Below are 24,629 nucleotides of genomic sequence, written 5' to 3' on the forward strand. Positions count from 1 at the left end.
AACACGCGAAGCGATTACAGACCTTTTTAATTCGAAGGAACTCGACGATCTCGATGCAATGGACGAGAGATTAGCTCGGAATGTAATAACTTGGGCCTCACTATGTTGGTAACTTCAATCGCAAGTTCTCTACCGCTGTCCGTCGGCCAAACCTCCGGGTCCCCGACCGCCATGATTCTATTGTCAAACCCACTTTCTGCAATCGAATATACCAATACATAAAATCAAATAATCCATGATGAGTTTAAAGGATTCCGTTGAACTAAGAGACTGACACCTAGGCCAGAACCGAATGATACGTCGATTCAGGGCAAAGAAAAACGTTGAACTTTATCTTTAACAGAGATATCGGGGCGTAAAACATCTGATAAATTAAAAAAATTATGAATCTTATTTAGATAATTCTGATGCGATTGGGGAGGAACCCTCTTTATATGGTTCATACTCTTGTGGTATTATCTTGTTCTTTTACTTAAATTTATCCGGTACATATAAATAAAGATTGCACTTGTTGCAATTCAATTCTAAACTTTTCAATTGTGCTAATTTATTCTTAAACATGTTCACACTTTGCCAATTGAGTCCATCCGGTCAATTTTGGCCGAAAATTACTGACGTGGATATTGGCTGTCGTACTTGACACGGTCGACGCCAACATGAATGTTTTTTTAATATTTTTTTATTATTTTTTTCCTTTTTCTTTTCTTCTCGTTTCTCTTTTTTATTTGGGATTGAGAATCGACAAGGGTTGCCGACCAACCCTCACTGACCACAGGCGAGGGTCGCAACTCCCTCGCCTGATCCAGTGGGCCAACGAAGGCCGCGATGCCCTTGCCTGCCCATATTTGGTGCGGGCCGTGACACCCCTGCCCAGTGTCGACAAGGGTCGACCGGCTCTCAATCCAAAAAAATAATAATAAAGAAAAGAAAAGAAAAAAGAAAAAACCAAAAAAATTTAAAATATTATTTAAAAACGTCAATGTGGTGGTAGCTGTGATGAACGTGCCACGAAGTGAGGTAGATGGTGGCGATGTAAGGTGGGCATGAGGTGGATGTTGCATACCGGTGGCAATGGCGGTTGCAGCGGCGGCAACGTGGAGGGTGGTGGTTATGACCATGAAAGTGCACTTACGGTTGATGTACGATGTAAAATTCAGGTTGCCTTATGCAATTATCCCAAAGATAAGCAATCTTGCCTTTCCAGTTGCATGACAAATTGGCATAGTTAATCTACCTAATCTTGATAGGCAATGTGAATGCTTAGAGGATTTCCATATGTGTAAGGACATGTGACATGTCCCTCTTATTTGAAGGGCAGTTGTTCATCTGTAACCGAAGGCGAAATGACAATGACGTAGGAAGAACATAATTATGCACGCACAACAATATATTTAAGAGCTAGAAGAAATTAAATGTTTAAATTTTAAGGTCAATTTTGATAATGAATTAAATTAAATGAAAAAGAATACTCATTAAAATAAATAATTCAACCTGACATATCGAAAAAATTTAAAAAAAATCAAACACTCGCATCTCTCATTTACATGACAAGGATTGGACCGCGTTCGTTGCTGTACTGATAGCCATGGTGCAGTTCATCTGGGACGTCTTCGTCTTCTTGAACATGAACATGACCGTCACCTTCCCTTTGAGCTCGCCTTGACTGTTCAGCGTTATCAACCCCGAGCTCAATTCGCTCCCGAGATTCGAACTGCTCGGCAAAGCATCGGAGCTCAAGTTCACGTTCACATCGATCTTCTTGGTGGACTTGAAGTTGGCCTTGCCCTTTGGAATCATCACTTGCCCTACCTGAACGCCTCCGTAAGTGAAGTTGACTGCAGTCGCGTCGTACTTGAAGGGACCCCAGTTGGTGTTCTTGATCCGGATGGGAGCAACGAAGCTCATGTCGAACGAGGGCGAGGCCTGAGTCTCGATGCTCAGGGTCTGGACATCGAACTCGCCGACCCTAAACTTGGGGGACTTGAACTTCATGATGACCAGGACGAAGAAGAGGGCTTGGACGACCTGGAAGATGACGAAGGCAGTGATGCCGATCGTCCACTTCATCCTCTTCTTGCGCTTCGCCTCCTCGTCCACGTAGCTCAGCGACTCGCGGTCGGGCTTCGACATCGCCGATCTCTCCTCTCTTTCGAACAGATGATGGTGTTTGGCGTGGTTTCAACTGGCGTTCCCTTAAGCGAATTTGGAGATCTGGAGAAGCTGTGGGGAATGAATGGAGGAGCTGGGTGTTCATATATAGGCTTCGCTGCCTACGGAAGACCACTTATTACGACCCAAGTCTCCTTCCTAGAAAATGTCGTTCGAGTCCACACGCCAAAAGCCATCCAATGTTGAAATTCTGACATTCTAGACGAAAGGGATGTATACACACTATCGAGAATTAGAAGCTTCGATTATTAATATTGTACACCACAAAAAGGAGAAGAGCAGGTGAGGAGAGCTTGAGTTGACTTTTGACATGCTTACGATGTTTGATCAATTTCTAAGGTTTGGTCAACGCGGGAAATGGAGCAGTTTCTTTTACATAGTCGAGGTCCACCGACGCTGTCCATGTCCGCACGGCCATTTGTCATATATAATTTGAATAAGTTAAGGGGCGAACATAGTCGTTAAACATGAAGGTTTCGGATTCTCCCATTTCGCCGTCCAAAAAGTCTCTCCTCTATCGCAAACAAGACCATGGTTTTTAGCTGGTGAATCGGCGACAATGAAGAACCTCCCTGTGGAACTCTTAATGTAATCAAAACCTACTGATGACATGCTAGAGGATGCCATAGGGTTTGCTTAGCTGCTTCAATTATTGACTAAAAATTACCAAATCGGTCCTAAATCTATTACTCGGATGACAATTCAATCCCGGGCTTTTCGATTTTGCCAATGTAGTTCTAAACTTTCGAGCAAAGTTCCAATGTAGTTCTTCCGGCCAACTTCCGTTAAAAATTGCTGATGTAGTGTCTAGTTATTGCCGGCCATCCTAAATGACATGCTGACGTGGATGTTGTGAATCGCCATGTCTTACGTTTCATTATTGATGGGTTTTATGGATATCGGGCTGCCCATGTTGGGCTAACCCAGCCCGTTAATCATGAAATGGCCCATGAGAGAGAAATAACTACCAAGGCAGTTATTTATGGGAAAATGAAAAAGGGAGAAACACTCTATGTGAATGGGTGTGTCAAGTATTCTCCCGCTCAAAAAGAAAAAAAATTCTCTCATTCAAAAGAAAAGAGGCTCTCACTTGACGATCGAAGAATCGCACTCTCTCGACGTTGCAATTTAAGCATTTAATCCGTGGAAAACAAGGTATATCCTTCTTGGTGATATACTTTAGATGATTGGTGATTCAAGTTCTCTTGGGCACGTTTCCGCAAATGTTTTTGGTGTTACTCGATGGTTCGAGTTTTCGTCTTTTAGGAATTTGTTTCCGTCTTTTCGCATTTCTAGGAATCTGTTTTCGATAGTCATGTACATTGAAATATACAAAAATTTCACATTTCTCTTTCGCATATTTTTTTTTTTATCTAGTAGAAACCATGCTCACACGAATCCGCTGTACCAATTGTCACGCCCCGTACCCCACGAAGCATGAGCATCCCGCTTATAGGTCGAAATAGCAGCGCGACGCTTCCAGGTTACGTCACCGACCCGAAAACCAAAATCAGAGAAAACACGCCACATGCAGAAACGACGTATATGTAATAAATATACATATACACCCAGACAATTTAAAAGCAACCACGAGTGGCAAGAAAAAAAATAAATTACGATTGATTAAACCCCCATATACATTATCCGTCTACAAACAAAAAGGTACAACAAAAGGCCACGAACAAAAAGGGATCGGTGACCTAGGGGTGTCAAACTAACTACCGGAGGGGTACGGTCAAAAAAGTGTCGACCCTCACTCCTATGCTGATATCTAACCTACGGTACCCAGTCAGGATCAGAACCCGACGACTCCGAAGAACTCTCGAGTCGCTCTTGATCCTCCTCAGAACTCATGGCCTCCAACTCCATCTCTGGCTCAGGGTCTTGTTCTTCGTACTCGTCTACGTCCATAGGCTCGGGGGCTTCTGCGTCCACACCGCTCTGGGAGCCGGATCGACTATCTCCGGCTCAAAAGCTAATCCACCAAGCTCCTCGTGCTCTTCCTCTTCTTCCACAATCTCGTACTCAACCTCAGAATCAGGATTGCCCTCCATATCGACATCTACTATATCACCGTCTGGACATTGAATATCTAGCAGACCCTCTCCCACAAACGGAACGTCGGCGGACCTGATGGGACCGAACTCTACTCCAAAACGATCCCGGAAACACCAGGCTAGATACTCGTGAGTCTCAAAGTGAGCTAAGCCTACGTCTACCCATACTAAAGCATAGTGTCTATAGTACTTCTCCCCGTTCCCCACGGGGTGCACGGTCAGCGTACGCTCTATATGGTGGGGAATCCCAAAGCGTAACGGTGCGTTGTCGAAGTTCATGGCGGGAGATCTGAAAAGTCGATTTTACCACAACCGTGAGAAAACTCAGCAAGTAAAAACCACTAATCCTAAACTAGGCTAATGTGCACCTCCAGAGGGTAAATAAAACACATATATAGATAAATAAACCGGTACAACAATCAATAAGCTCACCCGGGCCCACAGCCCAATTCACTACTTTGTCCTGCAGGTTAGACTTTTAATATAAATATAAAACATATGTGAGTAAATCGACCCGAAGGCCCGACCCGAAGGCCACAATTTCTCTCGACCCGAAGGCCCGACCCGAAGGCCACAATCTCTCTCGACCCGAAGGCCCGACCCGAAGGCCACAATCTCTCTCGACCCGAAGGCCCGACCCGAAGGCCACAATCTCTCTCGACCCGAAGGCCCGACCCGAAGGCCACAATTTCTCTCGACCCGAAGGCCCGACCCGAAGGCCACAATCTCTCTCGACCCGAAGGCCCGACCCGAAGGCCACAATCTCTCTCACTTCAAACATGTACACCAATGCGTCCAATATTGATAAATCAACGTCACGAGAGATGAATACAAGCCAAGGCACTCAAGGTTAATCGCCCACACTAATGTACCAAGCATACTCATTCTCGACTTAGACGCATTCAACTCATCCTCAAACAATCAATTTACTTCCGTTCTCACCCAATCCACCCGACATTGATTCGCACCTTTATTACCATTCAATGTAATGCACCTAAGGCCCGCCTTGGGTAATTCAAACTTAGTCCTCATTCTCATTGGTACGGGGTCACAAGATAGGATTTATATAAGTCCTAAGTAACCTCTAAAAATGCATAATTCCTTGCCATTAACCAATGGCTCAACTAAGTATTCAACTTGGATAAATTGCACAAATTCGGTGCCCCATGAACAGTACCAGGAAAATCAACACTTTGGCACTAAACCACCTTTAAACCAACTCATTAGGGCCTAATCACTTACCCTAATCATTCAACCACTAAATATACATAATTAAGCCTCAAATAAGTTTAATTGATCCCTACAATGACCAATCCAAGGTCATTATCAATTGAACCCAAATAATTTCACACTTAGACAAATTGCACAAATTCGGTATTCAATGAACAAGGTCGTAACGTAACTCCAATTAGGCCATAATCCACCTCTAACTTACTTCATTAGGCACTAATTAGGCCCCCTAATCACCCCACACCACATTAGGCATATCTAGACCATGATTAGGCTTAATTAACCCCCTAATTACCCTCTAAAATGCACAAATAAACTAATTAAGGGTTTAGGGGTTTATACTCGCCTAGAATCGACTCGAGGCGACGGGAGCGGGCGGTCGATTACCGACACGCGGTGAGAATCGACGGCGGCGCTCCGGTGGCAAGCCGGCGGTCACGGCGGCGCCGGTGTGATTCACGGCCACACTCCCAACCGGAACAGGGGAGCTGCTGGGCGTACGGGCTGAGGATGGTGGAGAGAGAGACGGTGAGGGTGAGGTGGTCGACAAGGGCGGCACACGGCGGTGGACGGCGGCGCGGTGCCGGCGAGGTGAAGACCGGCGGTGTTTCTCTCCCTCCCTCGCCTGGAACAGCTGCTGTGGGGCGGACAATGCGAGAGGGTGGGCTGGTCGACGGGGGTTGGGGCAAGGTGTGGGGGTCTTGTGCGGCGGCCGAAGGAGACAAGCGGCCCGGCGCGCGCGGGCTTCCGGCGTGAACAGTGGCGGCGGAGCGTAACGACCGAGGAGTGGCGTGAAGAAGACGATCGTGAGGCCGCTCGGGAGAGAGAGAGAACGTGAGCTGAGAGGTCTGAGGAGAGAGAAGAAACAAGTCAAAAGTGGTCAAACTTGGGTGAGTGGAATCCAAGTGTCAACAATCCAAGGGTTTGGACAATTTGCCCTTGAATCCAATGGCTTAGGTTCACTTCTCTCCAATAATTCAAGGGTGAGAAGGTCAAATGCCCCTAACCAAGGCTGACCAGGTCTGGTTTGGTCCACTTAACCTTAGTTAGTCCCCAAATTTTATCCAAATTTCGGAATAAGTTAAAATGGCCTAGGGGCATTTTCGTAATTTTCCGATCCCGGACCGAAATTTCAATTTTTGTCCATACCGGTCCTATATGTTCATGGGAGACTTAATACGGTGTCGGATTCGCGAAATTCACTTTCTACGCCTTCGAAAATCGCCTGCGAAGTCCCGGGAATAAAATAATATTATTTTTCCAATTTTTGCCGAAATTCCCGTTTTGTCCAAAACCACTCTAAATGTACGTGGCCACTCCAAAATGACCTTGGCCGCGAAAAATAACCTCAAACGGCCTCCGAATCCCGCCCCGGTGCCCACGGGGCAAAACCGTAATTTTCCCAATTTTTGTCGAAATTCCTATTTTCAGCCGATCTTGTCCCAAACTTACTTGGCCACTATAAAATGACGTCCGTCCTATAAAATAGTCATAATTACCCTTGAAATTTTGATATCGGAGTTCGGCTCAATATCGCGATCAAAATAACTCGTTTTGAAATCTTAGGATCTCTCACTAACGGGTGGCCATTTAGGTGTTACGCGTATCGACCTAAGACTGTCCGAGTCTCGATAGTCTCAAATCTCGAGAGAAGGTGAGAGATTATCACTAGTACCGGGGGTCGCGATCGTTCGGATATAATTTGGGATTTGTTTGTCAGGCGTACTTTCGGTCGTGCGGAATCACCCGCGATCCAATCGTACGTTACTAACTATATCAAATCTATTATCTTCCTAAGATCGGCCCATATTGGCTCAAGATATTCCCTCGACGTTTCTCGAAATCAGTGTCCAATCGCGATCGTCTTTCTCGGTCCACGTACCTGTTCCTATTTTAGCCTTTCCCATTTGGTTAGTATCCCGTGATTGATCAAGTCCGGGCGAGACTCACTAAAATCACACGAGAATTAATATACGCTTTACTGGTTCCGATAGCGGGTCAAAATTCAGGATGTTACAACTCTTCCCCCCTTACAAAAATTTCGTCCCCGAAATTTGTACTCTAAACTTGTTCCTCGAACAACTGGGGGTGTTGACGTCGCATGGCCTCCTCGCTTTCCCATGTAGCGCCTTCCATCCCATGGTGTTCCCAGACTACCTTGACCATCGAAATCGTCTTATTCCGTAGTACTCGATCCTTCCGATCTTCAATTCTGACTGGTCTCTCCACGTACGATACCCTGTCGTCCACGTCTATTTCTTCATATCTTAGGACGTGTGTCGGGTCTGGTTCATACTTTCTCAACATCGACACGTGGAAGACATTGTGTACCTGGGACAAGTTAGGTGGCAGGGCAAGCCTATACGCCATATCGCCAATCTTTTCTAAGATCTCGAACGGTCCGACAAACCTCGGACTCAGCTTCCCTTTCTTGCCAAATCGGGATAACCCTTTCATAGGTGACACCTTGAGGAATACATGGTCTCCAACTTGGAATTCCAAATGTCGTCGTCTCCGATCGGCATAGCTCTTCTGGCGACTTTGGGCTGTCTTCAGCCTTTCTCGGATAATCTTGACGACTTCCACTGTCTGCTGGATCAACTCGGGGCCAGTAATACTCCGTTCACCTACTTCATCCCAGCACACAGGAGTCCTACATGCTCTGCCGTATAAGGCTTCAAATGGGGCCATCTGGATACTCTGCTGATAGCTGTTATTATACGCAAACTCTACCAAATGCAGGTGTTCTTCCCATTTACCTAGGAAGTCCAATACACAAGCTCTTAACATATCCTCGAGGGTCTGAATCGTCCTTTCTGATTGACCGTCAGTCTGTGGATGGTAAGCTGTACTGAACTGCACTTTTGTTCCCAAGGCCGTCTGCAGACTTTTCCAAAAATTCGCCGTAAACCTCGGGTCACGATCCGATGTAATTGTTACCGCACTCCATGCGATCCCTAACGACCTGTCTCACATACAGTTCTGCATACCTTTCCAGCTCGAAATCCTTTCGTACAGCTAAGAAATGTGCCGACTTCGTAAGTCGATCCACAATCACCCAAATGGAATCATGCCCTCTTTGGCTCCTCGGCAATCCGGTTACAAAGTCCATGGTGATGTGTTCCCATTTCCACTCGGGAATCTCCAACGGTCGCAGCAGTCCTCCAGGTTTACAGTGTTGCGCCTTTACCTGCTGACATGTCAGACACTTAGCTACATACCTGGCCACATCTGTCTTCATTCCATTCCACCAATAATATTGGCGTAGATTCTGGTACATTTTCGTACTGCCAGGGTGGATACTGTAATTGCTGCGATGAGCTTCTCTTAGTATCTCTTCCTTAAGCTCAGTATCATCAGGTACACACCATCGCCCTTTAAATTTCAGGATTCCATCCTCTAATACTTGGAAATCTGGCTTCCTTGTAGCGGCATCCATTTCCACGATTTTCTGAATTTCCTGATCCGTGGACTGCAACGCCTTAATCTTGGCCTGAATCTCCGGCTCGATTCTCAATGTAGCCAGCAGATTTGACACATGGCCTAATTCAAATTTAAATTCTGAGTCTCGAAGCTTTTCTAATAACGTCCACTCCTTGATCATCATATGCGCCATACTTGATTTGCGACTTAGCGCATCAGCCACTCGATTCGCCTTCCCAGGGTGGTACATGATGTCGCAATCATAATCTTTCAGAAGTTCCATCCATCTACGCTGCCTCATATTTAGCTCTTTCTGCGAAAACAGATATTTGAGGCTCTGATGATCCGTATAAATCTGGAACTTCTCCCCACATAAATAATGCCTCCAGATTTTAAGTGCAAAAACAATGGCAGCCAACTCTAGGTCATGCGTCGGATAGTTCGACTCATGTGGTCTCAACTGACGTGACGCATATGCAACTACTTTTCCATGTTGCATTAGTACACAACCGAGTCCCCTGAGTGAAGCATCACTGTAGACCTCAAATCCACCAGGTCCAGATGGAATAGTTAAGACTGGAGCTGTTGTCAGTCTGTGCTTAAGTTCCTGAAAGCTTCGTTCGCACTTGTCATCCCACTCAAACTTAACCTCCTTTTTCAGTAATCGCGTTAATGGCATGGCTAGCGACGAGAATCCTTCCACGAAACGTCGATAATAACCGGCCAATCCCAAGAAACTCCTGATTTCCGTCACTGATGTCGGTCTGGGCCACTTAAGCACTGCTTCAATCTTAGTTGGATCCACGGATATTCCTTCTCCCGATACAATATGTCCAAGGAATGCTACCTTGCTAAGCCAGAACTCGCATTTGCTGAACTTCGCATAAAGTGCGTGCTCCTCAACGTCCGTAATACTTCGTCAAATGCACTTCATGTTCTTCTCGGACTCTCGAGTATACTAGAATATCGTCGATGAACACAATGACGAACCGGGTCCAGAATTCCTTAAAGACTCGTTCATCGAGATCCATGAAAGCTGCAGGGGCATTCGTCAAACCGAATGGCATGACTGTAAACTCGTAATGCCCATACCTCGTCCTAAATGCAGTCTTGGGTATATCCTCCTTCCGAATTCTTAACCGATGATACCCGGTCCGTAGATCAATCTTGGAGAACACGACGCTCCTTGCAATTGATCGAACAAGTCGTCAATTTCAGGCAGTGGATACTTATTCTTTATAGTCACTCGATTCAACCGCCGATAGTCTATACATAATCTCAACGTCCCGTCTCTTTTTCCTTACAAATAGGACCGGCGCTCCCCATGGAGACGCACTAGGACGAATGAACCCTTTATCCGGCAGGTTCTGCATTTGGACTTTCAACTCCTTTAACTCCGATAGGGACATCCGATATGGGGCCTTAGAAATCGGTTCGCACTGGGCCAATTCTATTACGAACTCCACTCCCGTTCAAGCGGTAAGCCCGGCAATTCCCGAGGGAAAACCTCGGGGAAATTGCACACAATAGGGATTTCTTCCAACTTGGATTCCGCTAAGGTCGGATCCTTAACATTAACCAAATATCCCTCACAACCTTCTTCGAGCATCTCGGTTGCCTCTACCGAGAGATCCAAAGGATTGAGGTTCCTCCTCGGTTTCCCGAAATTCAAACCTAGGATGTCCAATCGGATTAAATTGACCTGCCCTATTGCCGCAATCCATAACGGCTTTGCGTTTCGTTAGCCAATCCATACCGATGATCACATCGAAATCATACATGGCTAACACAGCCAAATCAATCCTTTCCTCTACATTCTCAATCACGATTTTACAGTCCAAGCACCCCAATGATACTAACACCCTATCATGTAATGGGGTCGTCACACATAACATGCTTGCAAGTAATATAGGTTCCAGACCAACCAATCTAACAAACTGTTCTGAAATAAACGAATGGGTTGCCCCGGGATCAAATAACGCATAGGCAGCATGATCACAGAGAGAGATGGTACCTGTGACCACGCCTGGCGCGTCCTCCGCATCCTTACGCGCCATTGCGTATACCCGTCCTTGCGCAGGTGGTCTGCCTTGAATAGCCGGTGGGGGATTCCTGGCATGATTTCCTATTCTTGGCTGCTGATGTTGTCCTGGGGGTCCTAAAGGTCGTTGTTGGGGACAATCCTTTATCTGGTGTCCCAAACTCCCGCAACGAAAACAAGCCCCGAATTTATTTGGCGTCCGGGCCGGGTTTCCCACATATTCCTCCTCGGAAGTGGAACAAACCGGGTCTAATGTTAGCCATCGGCTTCTTTGCCAAAGCGACGATTGTCCCGATTCTGATTAAACCTTGAACCCGATGCTGCTGTCCTTTCCATCTGATCTCGCTCCATCGTTTGGGCTCGCTCATACAATTCTCTGTAATCTTTGATATTCAGTAAAAGCATCTGGGTACGAAGATCCGACTTCAGTCCATCCCGGAATCTTCGAGCTTTATCCAAATGGATTCTCAACCATCCTTGGGGCGAATACGGGCAGGTCTTGTGAACTCCGCTTCGTGCGAACTATCGTCATCGACCCCCGACGAAGTCTCATGAACTCCGCCATCTTCTTCTCCGGGCACTCTCGAGAAAAGCATCCCATAGAAATGTTCGACAAAAATTGCCCAGTGTCCTGTTCCATATTTTCCGGAAATACTCTATCCTTAACTGCCTTCCACCAGTCGTGCGCATTATCTTGCAGCTGGTAAGTCGCCAACGAAATCTTTTCTGTCTCAGTACATCCTAACAAGTCGAATGCTTTCTCTAACTCCTCCACCCAACGTGGGGCGGTTTACGGGTCACCGCGCCCGTGAACTTGGGCGGTTTCGGCTTAAGAAACCTGTTCCACCAAGCGGGTGTATTGGTCTAGCTGCTACCATTGGTTGAGCCCGAGCTTGCCGGGCTTGGGCTTGATTCCCATTGATGGCGTGCTGCCGCAGTGACCCAGCTGACCTCTCAAGAATGTTGTTGCTCTATCTTGGGCCTGTCTACCCATGACATTCCCTATTTCTCTTAGGGTTTCAATCACTTGTTCCATTACGGGGTCTCTTTGCGGCTCCAACATTGACTCCGGGGTTTCCTGCCGCTCTAACACCCGTCTCAAGGTCTTCCACAGCTCTCACTCGAGCACGACCTCCACCTCTAGTTCCTCTTCCTGTGCCCCTCCTTGGGACTCTTCTCACACTTCCTCCTTCGTTGCTCATCCTTCCAAATCTGAGTGCTCAACTACCTAATATAATTCCGTCCAGGAATTAGAGACCTAAACCAAACAATCCGGTCTAAGTCCTAGGCAGGTATCAATACAAAAACAATGAAACACTCAGCATGCAGCTAGCATAACGGCACATAATTTTCACCCAAGAATTCGCACATTTACCTTGGATCCTGCCGCACCTGCATAATACTGGTTCAAATAACCACCACAACATTCAAACACAAACAATCTGGAGGTACACTTAGCACACTAGGTCACCCTATGGCTACCCATGGTCACTCCTCCTTATCACTCCAGGGCTCGACCAGAATGGACCGAGCTGTCCTTGCTCTGATACCACTTCAAGCAGGGATGTCACGCCCCGTACCCCACGAAGCATGAGCATCCCGCTTATAGGTCGAAATAGCAGTGCGACGCTTCCAGGTTACGTCACCGACCCGAAAACCAAAATCAGAGAAAACACGCCACATGCAGAAACGACGTATATGTAATAAATATACATATACACCCAGACAATTTAAAAGCAACCACGAGTGGCAAGAAAAAAAATAAATTACGATTGATTAAACCCCCATATACATTATCCGTCTACAAACAAAAAGGTACAACAAAAGGCCACGAACAAAAAGGGATCGGTGACCTAGGGGTGTCAAACTAACTACCGGAGGGGTACGGTCAAAAAGTGTCGACCCTCACTCCTATGCTGATATCTAACCTACGGTACCCAGTCCAGGATCAGAACCCGACGACTCCGAAGAACTCTCGAGTCGCTCTTGATCCTCCTCAGAACTCATGGCCTCCAACTCCATCTCTGGCTCAGGGTCTTGTTCTTCGTACTCGTCTACGTCCATAGGCTCAAGGGCTTCTGCGTCCACCTGCTCTGGAGCTGGATCGACTATCTCCGGCTCAAAAGCTAATCCACCAAGCTCCTCGTGCTCTTCCTCTTCTTCCACAATCTCGTACTCAACCTCAGAATCAGGATTGCCCTCCATATCGACATCTACTATATCACCGTCTGGACATTGAATATCTAGCAGACCCTCTCCCACAAACGGAACGTCGGCGGACCTGATGGGACCGAACTCTACTCCAAAACGATCCCGGAAACACCAGGCTAGATACTCGTGAGTCTCAAAGTGAGCTAAGCCTACGTCTACCCATACTAAAGCATAGTGTCTATAGTACTTCTCCCCGTTCCCCACGGGGTGCACGGTCGCCGTACGCTGTATATGGTGGGAATCCCAAAGCGTAACGGTGCGTTGTCGAAGTTCATGGCGGGAGATCTGAAAAGTCGGTTTTACCACAACCGTGAGAAAACTCAGCAAGTAAAAACCACTAATCCTAAACTAGGCTAATGTGCACCTCCAGAGGGTAAATAAAACACATATATAGATAAATAAACCGGTACAACAATCAATAAGCTCACCCGGGCCCACAGCCCAATTCACTACTTTGTCCTGCAGGTTAGACTTTTAATATAAATATAAAACATATGTGAGTAAATCGACCCGAAGGCCCGACCCGAAGGCCACAATTTCTCCCGACCCGAAGGCCCGACCCGAAGGCCACAATCTCTCTCGACCCGAAGGCCCGACCCGAAGGCCACAATCTCTCTCGACCCGAAGGCCCGACCCGAAGGCCACAATCTCTCTCGACCCGAAGGCCCGACCCGAAGGCCACAATCTCTCTCGACCCGAAGGCCCGACCCGAAGGCCACAATCTCTCTCACTTCAAACATGTACACCAATGCGTCCAATATTGATAAATCAACGTCACGAGAGATGAATACAAGCCAAGGCACTCAAGGTTAATCGCCCACACTAATGTACCAAGCATACTCATTCTCGACTTAGACGCATTCAACTCATCCTCAAACAATCAATTTACTTCCGTTCTCACCCAATCCACCCGACATTGATTCGCACCTTTATTACCATTCAATGTAATGCACCTAAGGCCCGCCTTGGGTAATTCAAACTTAGTCCTCATTCTCATTGGTACGGGGTCACAAGATAGGATTTATATAAGTCCTAAGTAACCTCTAAAAATGCATAATTCCTTGCCATTAACCAATGGCTCAACTAAGTATTCAACTTGGATAAATTGCACAAATTCGGTGCCCCATGAACGATTATCGGGAAAATCAACACTTTGGCACTAAACCACCTTTAAACCAACTCATTAGGGCCTAATCACTTACCCTAATCATTCAACCACTAAATATACATAATTAAGCCTCAAATAAGTTTAATTGATCCCTACAATGACCAATCCAAGGTCATTATCAATTGAACCCAAATAATTTCACACTTAGACAAATTGCACAAATTCGGTATTCAATGAACAATTGTCGTAACGAACTCCAATTAGGCCATAATCCACCTCTAACTTACTTCATTAGGCACTAATTAGGCCCCCTAATCACCCCACACCACATTAGGCATATCTAGACCATGATTAGGCTTAATTAACCCCCTAATTACCCTCTAAAATGCACAAATAAACTAATTAAGGGTTTAGGGGTTTATACTCGCCTAGAATCGACTCGAGGCGACGGGAGCGGGCGGTCGATTACCGACACGCGGTGAGAATCGACGGCGGCGCTCCGGTGGCAAGCCGGCGGTCACGGCGGCGCCGGTGTGATCTCACGGCCACACTCCCAACCGAACGAGGAGCCGGGCTGGGCGTACGGGCCGAGGATGGTGGAGAGAGAGACGGTGAGGGTGAGGTGGTCGACAAGGGCGGCACACGGCGGTGGACGGCGCAAGTGCCGGCGAGGTGAAAGACCGGCGGTGTTTCTCTCCCTCCTCGCCCGGAGCAGTGCTGGCGTGGGGCGGACAATGCGAGCAGGGTGGGGCTGGTCGACTGGGGTTGGGGCAAGGCAGGGGTCTTGTGCGCGGCCAGGCAGAGCGAGCGGCCGGCTGCGCACTGCTCGGCGTGAACCGGTGGCCGGCGGAGCGTAACGACCGAGGAGTGGCGTGAAGAAGACGATCGTGAGGCCGCTCGGGAGAGAGAGAGAACGTGAGCTGAGAGGTCTGAGGAGAGAGAAGAAACAAGTCAAAAGTGGTCAAACTTGGGTGAGTGGAATCCAAGTGTCAACAATCCAAGGGTTTGGACAATTTGCCCTTGAATCCAATGGCTTAGGTTCACTTCTCTCCAATAATTCAAGGGTGAGAAGGTCAAATGCCCCTAACCAAGGCTGACCAGGTCTGGTTTGGTCCACTTAACCTTAGTTAGTCCCCAAATTTTATCCAAATTTCGGAATAAGTTAAAATGGCCTAGGGGCATTTTCGTAATTTTCCGATCCCGGACCGAAATTTCAATTTTTGTCCATACCGGTCCTATATGTTCATGGGAGACTTAATACGGTGTCGGATTCGCGAAATTCACTTTCTACGCCTTCGAAAATCGCCTGCGAAGTCCCGGGAATAAAATAATATTATTTTTCCAATTTTTGCCGAAATTCCCGTTTTTGTCCAAAACCACTCTAAATGTACGTGGCCACTCCAAAATGACCTTGGCCGCGAAAAATAACCTCAAACGGCCTCCGAATCCCGCCCCGGTGCCCACGGGGGCAAAACCGTAATTTTCCCAATTTTTGTCGAAATTCCTATTTTCAGCCGATCTTGTCCCAAACTTACTTGGCCACTATAAAATGACGTCCGTCCTATAAAATAGTCATAATTACCCTTGAAATTTTGATATCGGAGTTCGGCTCAATATCGCGATCAAAATAACTCGTTTTGAAATCTTAGGATCTCTCACTAACGGGTGGCCATTTAGGTGTTACGCGTATCGACCTAAGACTATCCGAGTCTCGATAGTCTCAAATCTCGAGAGAAGGTGAGAGATTATCACTAGTACCGGGGGTCGCGATCGTTCGGATATAATTTGGGATTTGTTTGTCAGGCGTACTTTCGGTCGTGCGGAATCACCCGCGATCCAATCGTACGTTACTAACTATATCAAATCTATTATCTTCCTAAGATCGGCCCATATTGGCTCAAGATATTCCTCGACGTTTCTCGAAATCGGTGTCCAATCGCGATCGTCTTTCTCGGTCCACGTACTGTTCCTATTTTAGCCTTTCCCATTTGGTTAGTATCCCGTGATTGATCAAGTCCGGGCGAGACTCACTAAAATCACACGAGAATTAATATACGCTTTACTGGTTCCGATAGCGGGTCAAAATTCAGGATGTTACACCAATGCCTACTTCACATGCAATACCTCTTAGGGTTAGCTTCATTTATGTTGTAGAGAATAGAGGCAGCATTGTCATTCAGCCTCACGCTCTAAAAAGTTTAATTTTATTATTATTTGCATAGAAGTGTAATGTCAAGTGTTCCCAAAAAGTGGAAAGAACAATGAAATTCGACCAAGACCAGTAAGAAAACATGACCAAAGAAGTCGGCTCTTGTACTTTGGTAGTTGAAAGGTCCCCCTCGATAAGGACCACTTGAGGCGGACTTCCGAAAAGAATGGATCATGATAGCTTTGCAGAGCGAGAATTTCGCTTGGGGTCGTGATTGCATACACCGGAGGTTGTTGATGGTCATGACAGGCTCATATCGCAAAGGGCGAGAGAGGTGCAGCGGGCCGGCGTGAGCGTAGTTTGCCGACGGCGGTGGCTGGCGGCAAATGGCGCATGCGCCGAGATGTAGGGAAGAAGAAAAGGAGAGTGGATCCATGCCATTCAATTTTCATTTCTTCCTTTTTTTTCTTCAAAATTCATTACATCGTTCCCCCTCTGTTTTCCTTTGATTTGCTGGTTTTATCATCTATATCTTTGAGAATATCCCGAGTTTGTTTTGCCAATTTTGGGATGGCACCAGAGGCAAGTACATGGGAAGGAAAACATGGCAGAAGTGGTGATTAGAACCGTCAAAACAGAGCATAAACTAATTTCATAACTCATATACCAATAAATAAGTCATAAATAAGCTAGTTATATTCATTAAATAGATTATAAATTGATATAAAGATAATATGAGTATTAGATGGATCGTAAATGGATTTACAACTTATTTAAACTTAACTCATCCCTCTCGCTCTCACTTAATTTTGTGCTCATTCACTTCGCACTCTCATTTCATATTAAGTATGATTTTTCCTAGATTGAGTTAAATATGAAAGTGTTTTTAGTAATATGAGTCAGATCGGATATAATTTGATCGGATATGAATCGTTAGATTTATATTATAATGGATCAAAACATATTAAATAGGTCTATTTGGATAAGACTATTTTCGACTGAATCGAATATGACCCGACCCACCCATTTGACAGATTTAATGGTGGTGGTTTTGATCAATGCACCGTCCAAATGCACGTCCACACCTGATTCACTCAAACCATTTGTCGTCCCTACCCCGCTTTCGGTGAGAAAGGTTAGTCTAAGCTCAATTTCACGACGCAACCAGTTTTAGCAATTATAGCTCTTGGAGAAGAGAAGTACCATCTCGAACGCATTGCCTCCTAGTTCTCTAGAAACAGGAAGAAACAACGATGGCAACACATGAACAGCAACACAGCGTCAGGTTTCGTTTTTCGGTTCCGTCAACAATAGCGTGAACTCGGAGATGATCGACTCCGAGCACGTCGGTTCCTTCCTCTGCCTATCATAAACTCGCAATTCCTCTTTTGAATCCACAAAATTTGACCCGCATTACACGCGTAATGAAATTTCTCGCGCACATCAAATACCATCGAGCAGAGTTATTCGCCATCAAAACTCTCTTTGTTGTTTTATAATGAATGGCTTTTTTTTAATCTTTCGGATAAATTCATGAACATGACATTGGCCATCAAAGAGAGCTGACTAAGAGTGCCCAGATTTTCCTCCTAATAATAATTAAACATTGATCTCTCCGAACCCTTCATTAGAGATCTAAGAGTTACCTAGGAGGCCATTGAGGCATCAACTGATAGTAGCCACGAGAGATGTTGGCAGCCGAGGAGGGCAAAGAGAAACGGTTGCTTTGGCTTGTTGAGTCGGTCAACGGCAGGGGAAGATTGACAGGAGAGTGAGGAGCGGCCGACAGTGAGAATCCTGATGATGCTGCAGCAGAGAGCAGTGGTAATGGGGCAGAATTGACCTGACCATGATGCATTTGTGTTGCCCAGGTAGGGAGTCCTTGGGACGAGCCTAACCCACATATCTTCTCTTTAGCTCTTTCCTGCAAGTTAGGCTCGCGGGATTAGAACAGCGGACAAACATGCATCATCAAGCACTGTTCAGAAACCTCTAGGCTGATAGCTGCAAGGTTATGAATTAATTGAAGCTTTATTCATGAAGCAGCACATAAAATAGGGAATAGCACGCACAAAATCACTTGTCGATTGTTTTTTCCGATCTCTTATTATCACTTATCGCTCCGGTACAACTTGACATCTTGGCATATTGGTATGAATATCTCCATGTTCTAACCAGAACCTTAGTTCGGTGCATACAATCCCAGACACGTCAGTTCAAGCACATTTTTTCCCACTTCCTATTTGTTAGCAAATAAGATAATTCTGATAAGAGATTTATATCAAATTCTGTTCATTTCAGTTGTAGGTTGTCTCAACTGGAAATTTCATAAAGCTGAATCGAGATGCTGCTTGAAAGCAAAAAGGCATTGGATAGACGCCAACTCCACTATGAGGATGTAATAGGAAAACAATAGTTACTTACCATGTGAGGAAAGACACTAGGATAAACACCAGTCCAAGGAGGAGGATGTCCTGATGTCATTGAAAAACCTTCAAAAGATGGATTGCCCCAGGATGCAGCAGAGTTTTCAACCTGAGAAGCATTTTCAGTGAATACAGAAACCATAGGAAATCGAAAAGTAGTAATAATCTGCACCTCCTCATAGAATACATGGATCTAAAGAGTATAAAGGAAAGAGAAAGGAAATCAAGATAATGTTCCCTAATATTACCCTCAAACTACTTCCACGATGCATGTCGCCAGGGTCAGCAAGGAACTGGGAAGGCTCTAAGATTTCCATTGTTCCCCCGGAAGAAGCTGATATCCCAAGATTGAGATCAAGACCCTGGTCACCATCTGCATCAATTGCATCAGAATACTTCATCAACCTTGTAGAGAAACCTGACGTATTTCTTCTCATGAAAATGAAACGGTTCGCTGAAAGCTTCTCATTTGCGACAAAATATGTGATTACAGATGCTATTTCCATTGCTGGCTTTTGCAATCATCTCTCCCTCGTACGTACTAGGTTCAAAGTTGGTCACGGCCTCTCTTCCGTTACATTTGATAGCTGCCTTGTCATACGCCCTGATTCAAAGAAGCAAAAGCTATAAGTGAGGGATCGAGCATGTTAAGGCTGAGTATTCATAGAATTGAATTCTCTATGTGGTCACAGGTTGGTCGGGACACCTTGCTGCCTCTACTTCACTATCAAATAGGCCGAGGTATATATACCTGCACAAACGCATTGCAAGATACTCAGATACAATGTCTCCAAAGTTCGCTTTCCAGAATATTTAGTGCAAACTGGCTCGTGTATAAACACAAAAGCTTGCCTCAGTTCACAGGGGCAGAAAATCTTTATAAAGGGGAACAGGTTTTAAAGGGAAAAAGCTTTTAGTTTCCTACTTTTTGCCAAGGAATTGGCCCATTCTAGCTTCCCACCGCCCGCACTTGTGCAGTGTCACCCCTCGATATTTCGAACTTCCCCTAGAAAAGCCAGTGCTCTGTCGACGAAGTATGTGTACAAATTCTTCCTTTGCAAGATTCTTCATCTGCCAATCTCAACCAAGAAAGAGCCTAAGCCAATCCAGAATGCAAACTAACATGGTGCAATGGTGGGAAGTTTAAATCATGTGAAACATCTTACCTGTTTCAAATCATCCTCATAATCACTCAAATTGAAATTTATGTCTGCATCGAGCCCCCTGAATTTTATTGCAGCTCGATCATAGGCCCTGAGTCCACAAAAACCCAAATATGTTATCTTCTTAGATGAATGAAACCTTCTAAAGCTACAAAGCTTAATGACGTATGACAATGTCTTACCTAGCTGCAGCATGTGCAGTGTCGAATCCACCTACAAATAGGTCAAAGATTATCAGTGCTGCCAAACGTGAACTGACATCAAGTAAACTGAACTCAAATTTCCCGAGAAAAGACTATGCATACCCAAATACACTTGCTTTCCACAGTCCCTGTCCCAAAAATAAGAGAATAAATCCGTAGTCAATAAGTTAAATTCCATGAAAAATTCAACAACTCATACATACATCCGATTTCACTGAAATCAATCGCATGACAAGCAGAAGCAAAATGAACCATGCTCAGAACGAAAAATCCAGAGATAGGCCCAACTCCCCAAACGAATTGTCAATTTCAGCAAGTCAATCGCGCCAAATGATCATCGGTTCAGGAATCAGACCGTTTCAAGACAGTCCCTATTATCCGGGTAAAACAAAAAGCGGCAACCACTCGGGTAATTCAATCAAACTAAACCAAACCAAGCAGCCAAGCACATCAATCCCGGAGGAATTGGATAGAAAATCAAACACGGCCGCAAAAATTTTAATAAATAAGAGCAGATGCATCGAATTTTCGAAAAGTCAAACTGATCGTCCACTAACCATATGTGCGACTCCCATCTTCCGGTCCTCCTATAAAAAGTAACCCCTCTATACTGCGAGCTCCTCGACCTCGGACCCCTCCTGCTCTTCCTCCGCTGTTGCGGCATCGCTAGCCTCGGACCTTCCTTATCCGTACAAGTATCGACCGCGAAGACGTCGTTCCTCTTGTCCATCGCAGACGATTCGCCGCACCTCTCCATATCCGCACCCACCTCCCTCACCGGGAACAACTGCCTCGTCGCGTCGACCTCGTCGTCTGCGACGCCAGCACCTCCCTCGCCGGCCTTCAGGATGCCGAAGCTGAAAGTGAAAGTGCGAACGTCGGCGGCGGCGGCGCGTGCCGAGCACGGCTCGTCGTCGCAACCGTCGGCATTGACGATCGACGAGTTCGAGGTCCCGGACTCATCCATCTGAGCCCCCGGCGGCGCGTCGGGGAGCTCCTCGAGGATCGCGACGGGGCTCTCGTTCCGCGTCGACTCCGAGGTGGAGACCTCCTCGTTGAGGTTGAGATCCAGCATCATCGCTCTCGCTCAACCGAACGGCCGCGCCTAGCTCCACTTCACAGCCCGCACCTAACGCTCCGACCGGTCCTCGCTTCGAATTCAGCTTAGCCCCTCCGCATTTCACCGCTAATCGAAGTTCGCCGGAGCTATCGGCTGAGCGACGGAGCTCGACCGAGATCGCGGTTCCGACACTCGATGCAGGGCTCCTAACCTTCAACAGAGTCACGACTCAGAGAGAGAAAGTAAGAGAGAGAGAGAGAGAGAGAGAGAGAGATCAATGAGGAGAGCAAACAAAAGCAGAGAGAGAGAGAGAGAGAAAGGCAACGTACTCCGATCTCTCAGGAAGACGCCGGAGGAAGCAGCCGGCGACGGGAAGAAGCAGCTCAGACGCCGTCGCTGTCGGCCGGAGAGCGGAGAGCGAGTAGCATTTCGGATTCGTCCGGCGTCGCGATTCTCATCGGAGCAAGCTCGTCCGTCGCTTCCACTGCACACAGAGAGGGAGAGAGAGAGAGAGAGAGAGATTTTTTTGCAAGAGAACGGGGAGAGAGAGAGGGACGAGTGACGGAACATTTTGGAACGAGATGGGACTTATATATGTGGGAATATTTATGTATAATATATATATTCATAAAAATTATATATACCAAACACTATACTCTTATCAAAAATGAAAAAATGAAAAAAAAATATATATATTATTACCCTTGGCCGTTGATGACCATTTTTTTAACACATCGCGTGGACACGATGGGAAAAAAATTAGGAGGTCGATCTTGTCGGGATCAATTTTCACGCCGACCGGTAAGACCCGATCGATAATCAGGTCGTGTTCGTGTTCATGCCCAGCCAGCCAGCCCATTAGACACGGCACGAGATCGAGATGTGTGTAAGCTGTTTTGTTCGTGACGAGCTTGAAAAAAACTACTTTCAACCCTATGGTGTCAGCTATTAACGTTTTCAATCGATGGTATTTCATCAGCTGCGTACGTGATTGGGAAATTATTCGTCCTGTTGGTCTCGTGATGCTTTGTGGATGGACTATCGCAATTTGTTATGAATTTCATGAAAAACCCGGGTTCGTCCCAGTTGGCACAATGGGCCCGTGCGATCGTACCGATCCATCGACCGCACGATCATATCCTGTCAACCCATTAATTTCCAGGTCACATGCGTATCGAGTGGGTCGATGCAAATAACCGATCACATTGTGCTTGGGTCAACCCTTTCTATAATGAGATATGATTAAGTGATAGTCCTTGAGATTAACAGCATGTTCTGGTCCAAAAAAAAAAAAATAACCATAATATCGTTGTGGGGTCCATTTATTCGAGAATCTGTGGCTCATAACTTGATATTATTATCACGGTGGTCCAAAAAATGTTATGCTAATAAAACCCTTTTGTAATATACCCTCACGACAACACGACCAGCGAATACGAACTGCCAAGAAAAAATGACAAGTGGTGAATTTTAGTGCTGATTGTCTATTTGATTAGATAAACAATGTTATCCGAGGATGATGTTTTTGTTGAGCAAAGTGCTCCTTAGTGCCGTTTATACGGCCATGGTTTTTTGCAGAGTGTTTTTGTCGTGGGCAGGATTTTTTTAAAAGACATGTTGAAAGGACACGATATTGGGTGGGGAGGGAATATGAACTGTTGGTGCAACAGTTTCGATCTGTCATTAGCGACCGAACATTGTTCGTCCGGATCCTTTCGAAACGTTCGCAGAACCTTTTGTATTCTATACGGATCGTGTGTGGTCACTGTTCCGGGATTGAATATTTACGTGATTTAAAGGGTGGTTTCTTTTGTCGAAAATATAAAGGTTTGTATCACGAAAAAATCTCAAACTATTATACTTATGACAAATTTGCCCAAAACTAAAAAATCTCAAATCAGTATACCCGTGACAAATTTACTCTCCGTTAATTTCCGTTAAATTTTATCTTCAAATTGTTGACTCAAATGACACGTGTCAGTTGACGGGTATATCAGTTTAGGGTTTTACCTCTCTATTTGTCACAGGTTTACCAATTTTTGATTTTTCGTGATATTAATCTAATTTAACAAATGATAAGTTTGTCACAAGTATATCAATTTAATATTTTTCGTGATATTAACTAAAAATTTAAAGGGTGTTGAGGAGTAAGTAGTCTTAGGAAAATTTATAATTCATATTGTAGGGAATGTCTCGAAATTTTTAAAAAAATTGGGTAGGTGTGGGGGCTACTTTTCTTAAAAGAAATAATAATTCCAGCTTTAGGTCGAATATCAATTCTAGCATGAACTTTTTTTCTCAGTCTCTAAAAAAGAGAAAATCTCCAATTTTTCACTATGATCCCAAATTTATCTGCGCGGTCTAAAAATCGCCGCTGATTTCTTTAAGATTCTGTTGTTCCACCATCGATGAAAACGCGGGTTATGATGATGAGCATTTAACTGACCATGATGCTGATAATTTTGGAGAAATTAGTAACGATTTTTCGAATCGTGGGCAGATTCGGGACTAGGGTAAAAATCGAGAATTTTTTTTGAAAAAAAAGCTCGCGGTAAAATTGGAATTGGACCTAAAATTAAGTATTTTTTAGGAAATTAGGTCGGTAGGTGTGTGTCTCTATATTTTTATGCATATTTCCACTCTGTCACAACTGGGTGCAACAACCGGTCTGCTTGAACGGTCACCAGTTCATTAATATTTGTGGTTGGATTATTTGATTTTGTCTAGGCAATAGAAGATTTTATTTCTTTCTTTTTTTTTACCCAATTTTACAGGACTGATGCCTTTTTGTCTCCTAGGCAAGTAGGCATGAACAACAGCATACAGTCCTCTACGGTACCGATACGTAACACTTAGGCTCGTGAGGAGTGTACGCACCCGATAGACGTGATCTCGCTCCGTTGGATTTTGCAGATCTCACGTGAGATCCTCGTTATTGAAAGGCTGAGATGAAATAGGCTCACATGCTCTCCGTACACATGAAAAAGAAAATCCCCCGTCATTTTACTTGCCATAAAATTATTTTATCTGTTATTATTAGCTTTCCTACGCATCCGGCAATTATTGAACCGCCGCATCAACAATTTCTGGCGGAAGTTGACCAGAAGAACTACATTGAATTTCGCGCAAAGATTTAGGGCTAAATTAATTTGCAAAACTAATATGTTTATGATTAGATTGACATCCGTACGAATTTTTTTTGTCTATTCCACTCTAACTCTCAACTCACTCTCAGACTTTTGTTTTACCTCTTTGCAGAGCGTGGGAATCAAAACCCACATCTGAAACTAAACGTCCCCATCCCAAGCCTTTCTGAGAAAGTGGGAAATCGAACTTCCCACCTCTGCCGCATCCATCCAATTAATTTAGAACTTTTTTGGTCGAAATTT

The 24,629-nt window shown here is 45.3% G+C and overlaps 2 protein-coding genes across 3 annotated transcripts; both read right to left on the reverse strand.

The window, feature by feature from the left end:
- Positions 1–1,451: 1,451 nt before the first annotated feature.
- On the reverse strand, positions 1,452–2,185 carry LOC130140619 (uncharacterized). Its single transcript, XM_056320486.1, has one exon. It carries the CDS (start codon positions 2,128–2,130, stop codon positions 1,537–1,539), a length of 594 nt encoding a protein of 197 aa, XP_056176461.1. The 5' UTR covers positions 2,131–2,185; the 3' UTR covers positions 1,452–1,536.
- Positions 2,186–17,851: 15,666 nt separating this feature from the next.
- LOC130134328 (AP2-like ethylene-responsive transcription factor TOE3) lies at positions 17,852–21,776 on the reverse strand. Of its 2 annotated transcripts, none has more exons than XM_056320657.1 (11): positions 21,570–21,776; positions 20,738–21,451; positions 20,283–20,308; positions 20,160–20,190; positions 19,981–20,068; positions 19,740–19,885; positions 19,521–19,565; positions 19,357–19,418; positions 19,063–19,187; positions 18,813–18,923; positions 17,852–18,312 (listed from the first exon to the last, which is right to left on the reverse strand). In XM_056320657.1, exons 2-11 carry the CDS (start codon positions 21,256–21,258, stop codon positions 18,031–18,033), a joined length of 1,437 nt encoding a protein of 478 aa, XP_056176632.1. In that variant the 5' UTR covers positions 21,259–21,451; positions 21,570–21,776; the 3' UTR covers positions 17,852–18,030. The 2 variants fall into 2 exon arrangements, with proteins under 2 accessions (XP_056176632.1, XP_056176631.1); XM_056320656.1 differs by having other exon boundaries at positions 19,306–19,418.
- Between the last annotated feature and the right edge of the window lie 2,853 nt (positions 21,777–24,629).

Source organism: Syzygium oleosum, unplaced genomic scaffold (assembly GCF_021117445.2).
Source record: "Syzygium oleosum isolate NSW1041296 unplaced genomic scaffold, Sole_v2.1 Sole_v2.20, whole genome shotgun sequence".
Taxonomy (NCBI): domain Eukaryota; kingdom Viridiplantae; phylum Streptophyta; class Magnoliopsida; order Myrtales; family Myrtaceae; genus Syzygium; species Syzygium oleosum.

Coding starts and splice junctions, on each gene's coding strand:
- LOC130140619 (XM_056320486.1), bottom strand. CDS start 2,130: ATGTCGAAGCCCGACCGCGAGTCGCTGAGCTACGTGGACGAGGAGGCG.
- LOC130134328 (XM_056320656.1), bottom strand. CDS start 21,258: ATGATGCTGGATCTCAACCTCAACGAGGAGGTCTCCACCTCGGAGTCG. Junction 20,309..20,737: donor AGATGGGAGTCGCACATATG/GTTAGTGGACGA, acceptor TTTTTGGGACAG/GGACTGTGGAAAGCAAGTGT. Junction 19,566..19,739: donor GGCCAATTCCTTGGCAAAAA/GTAGGAAACTAA, acceptor GCGTTTGTGCAG/GTATATATACCTCGGCCTAT.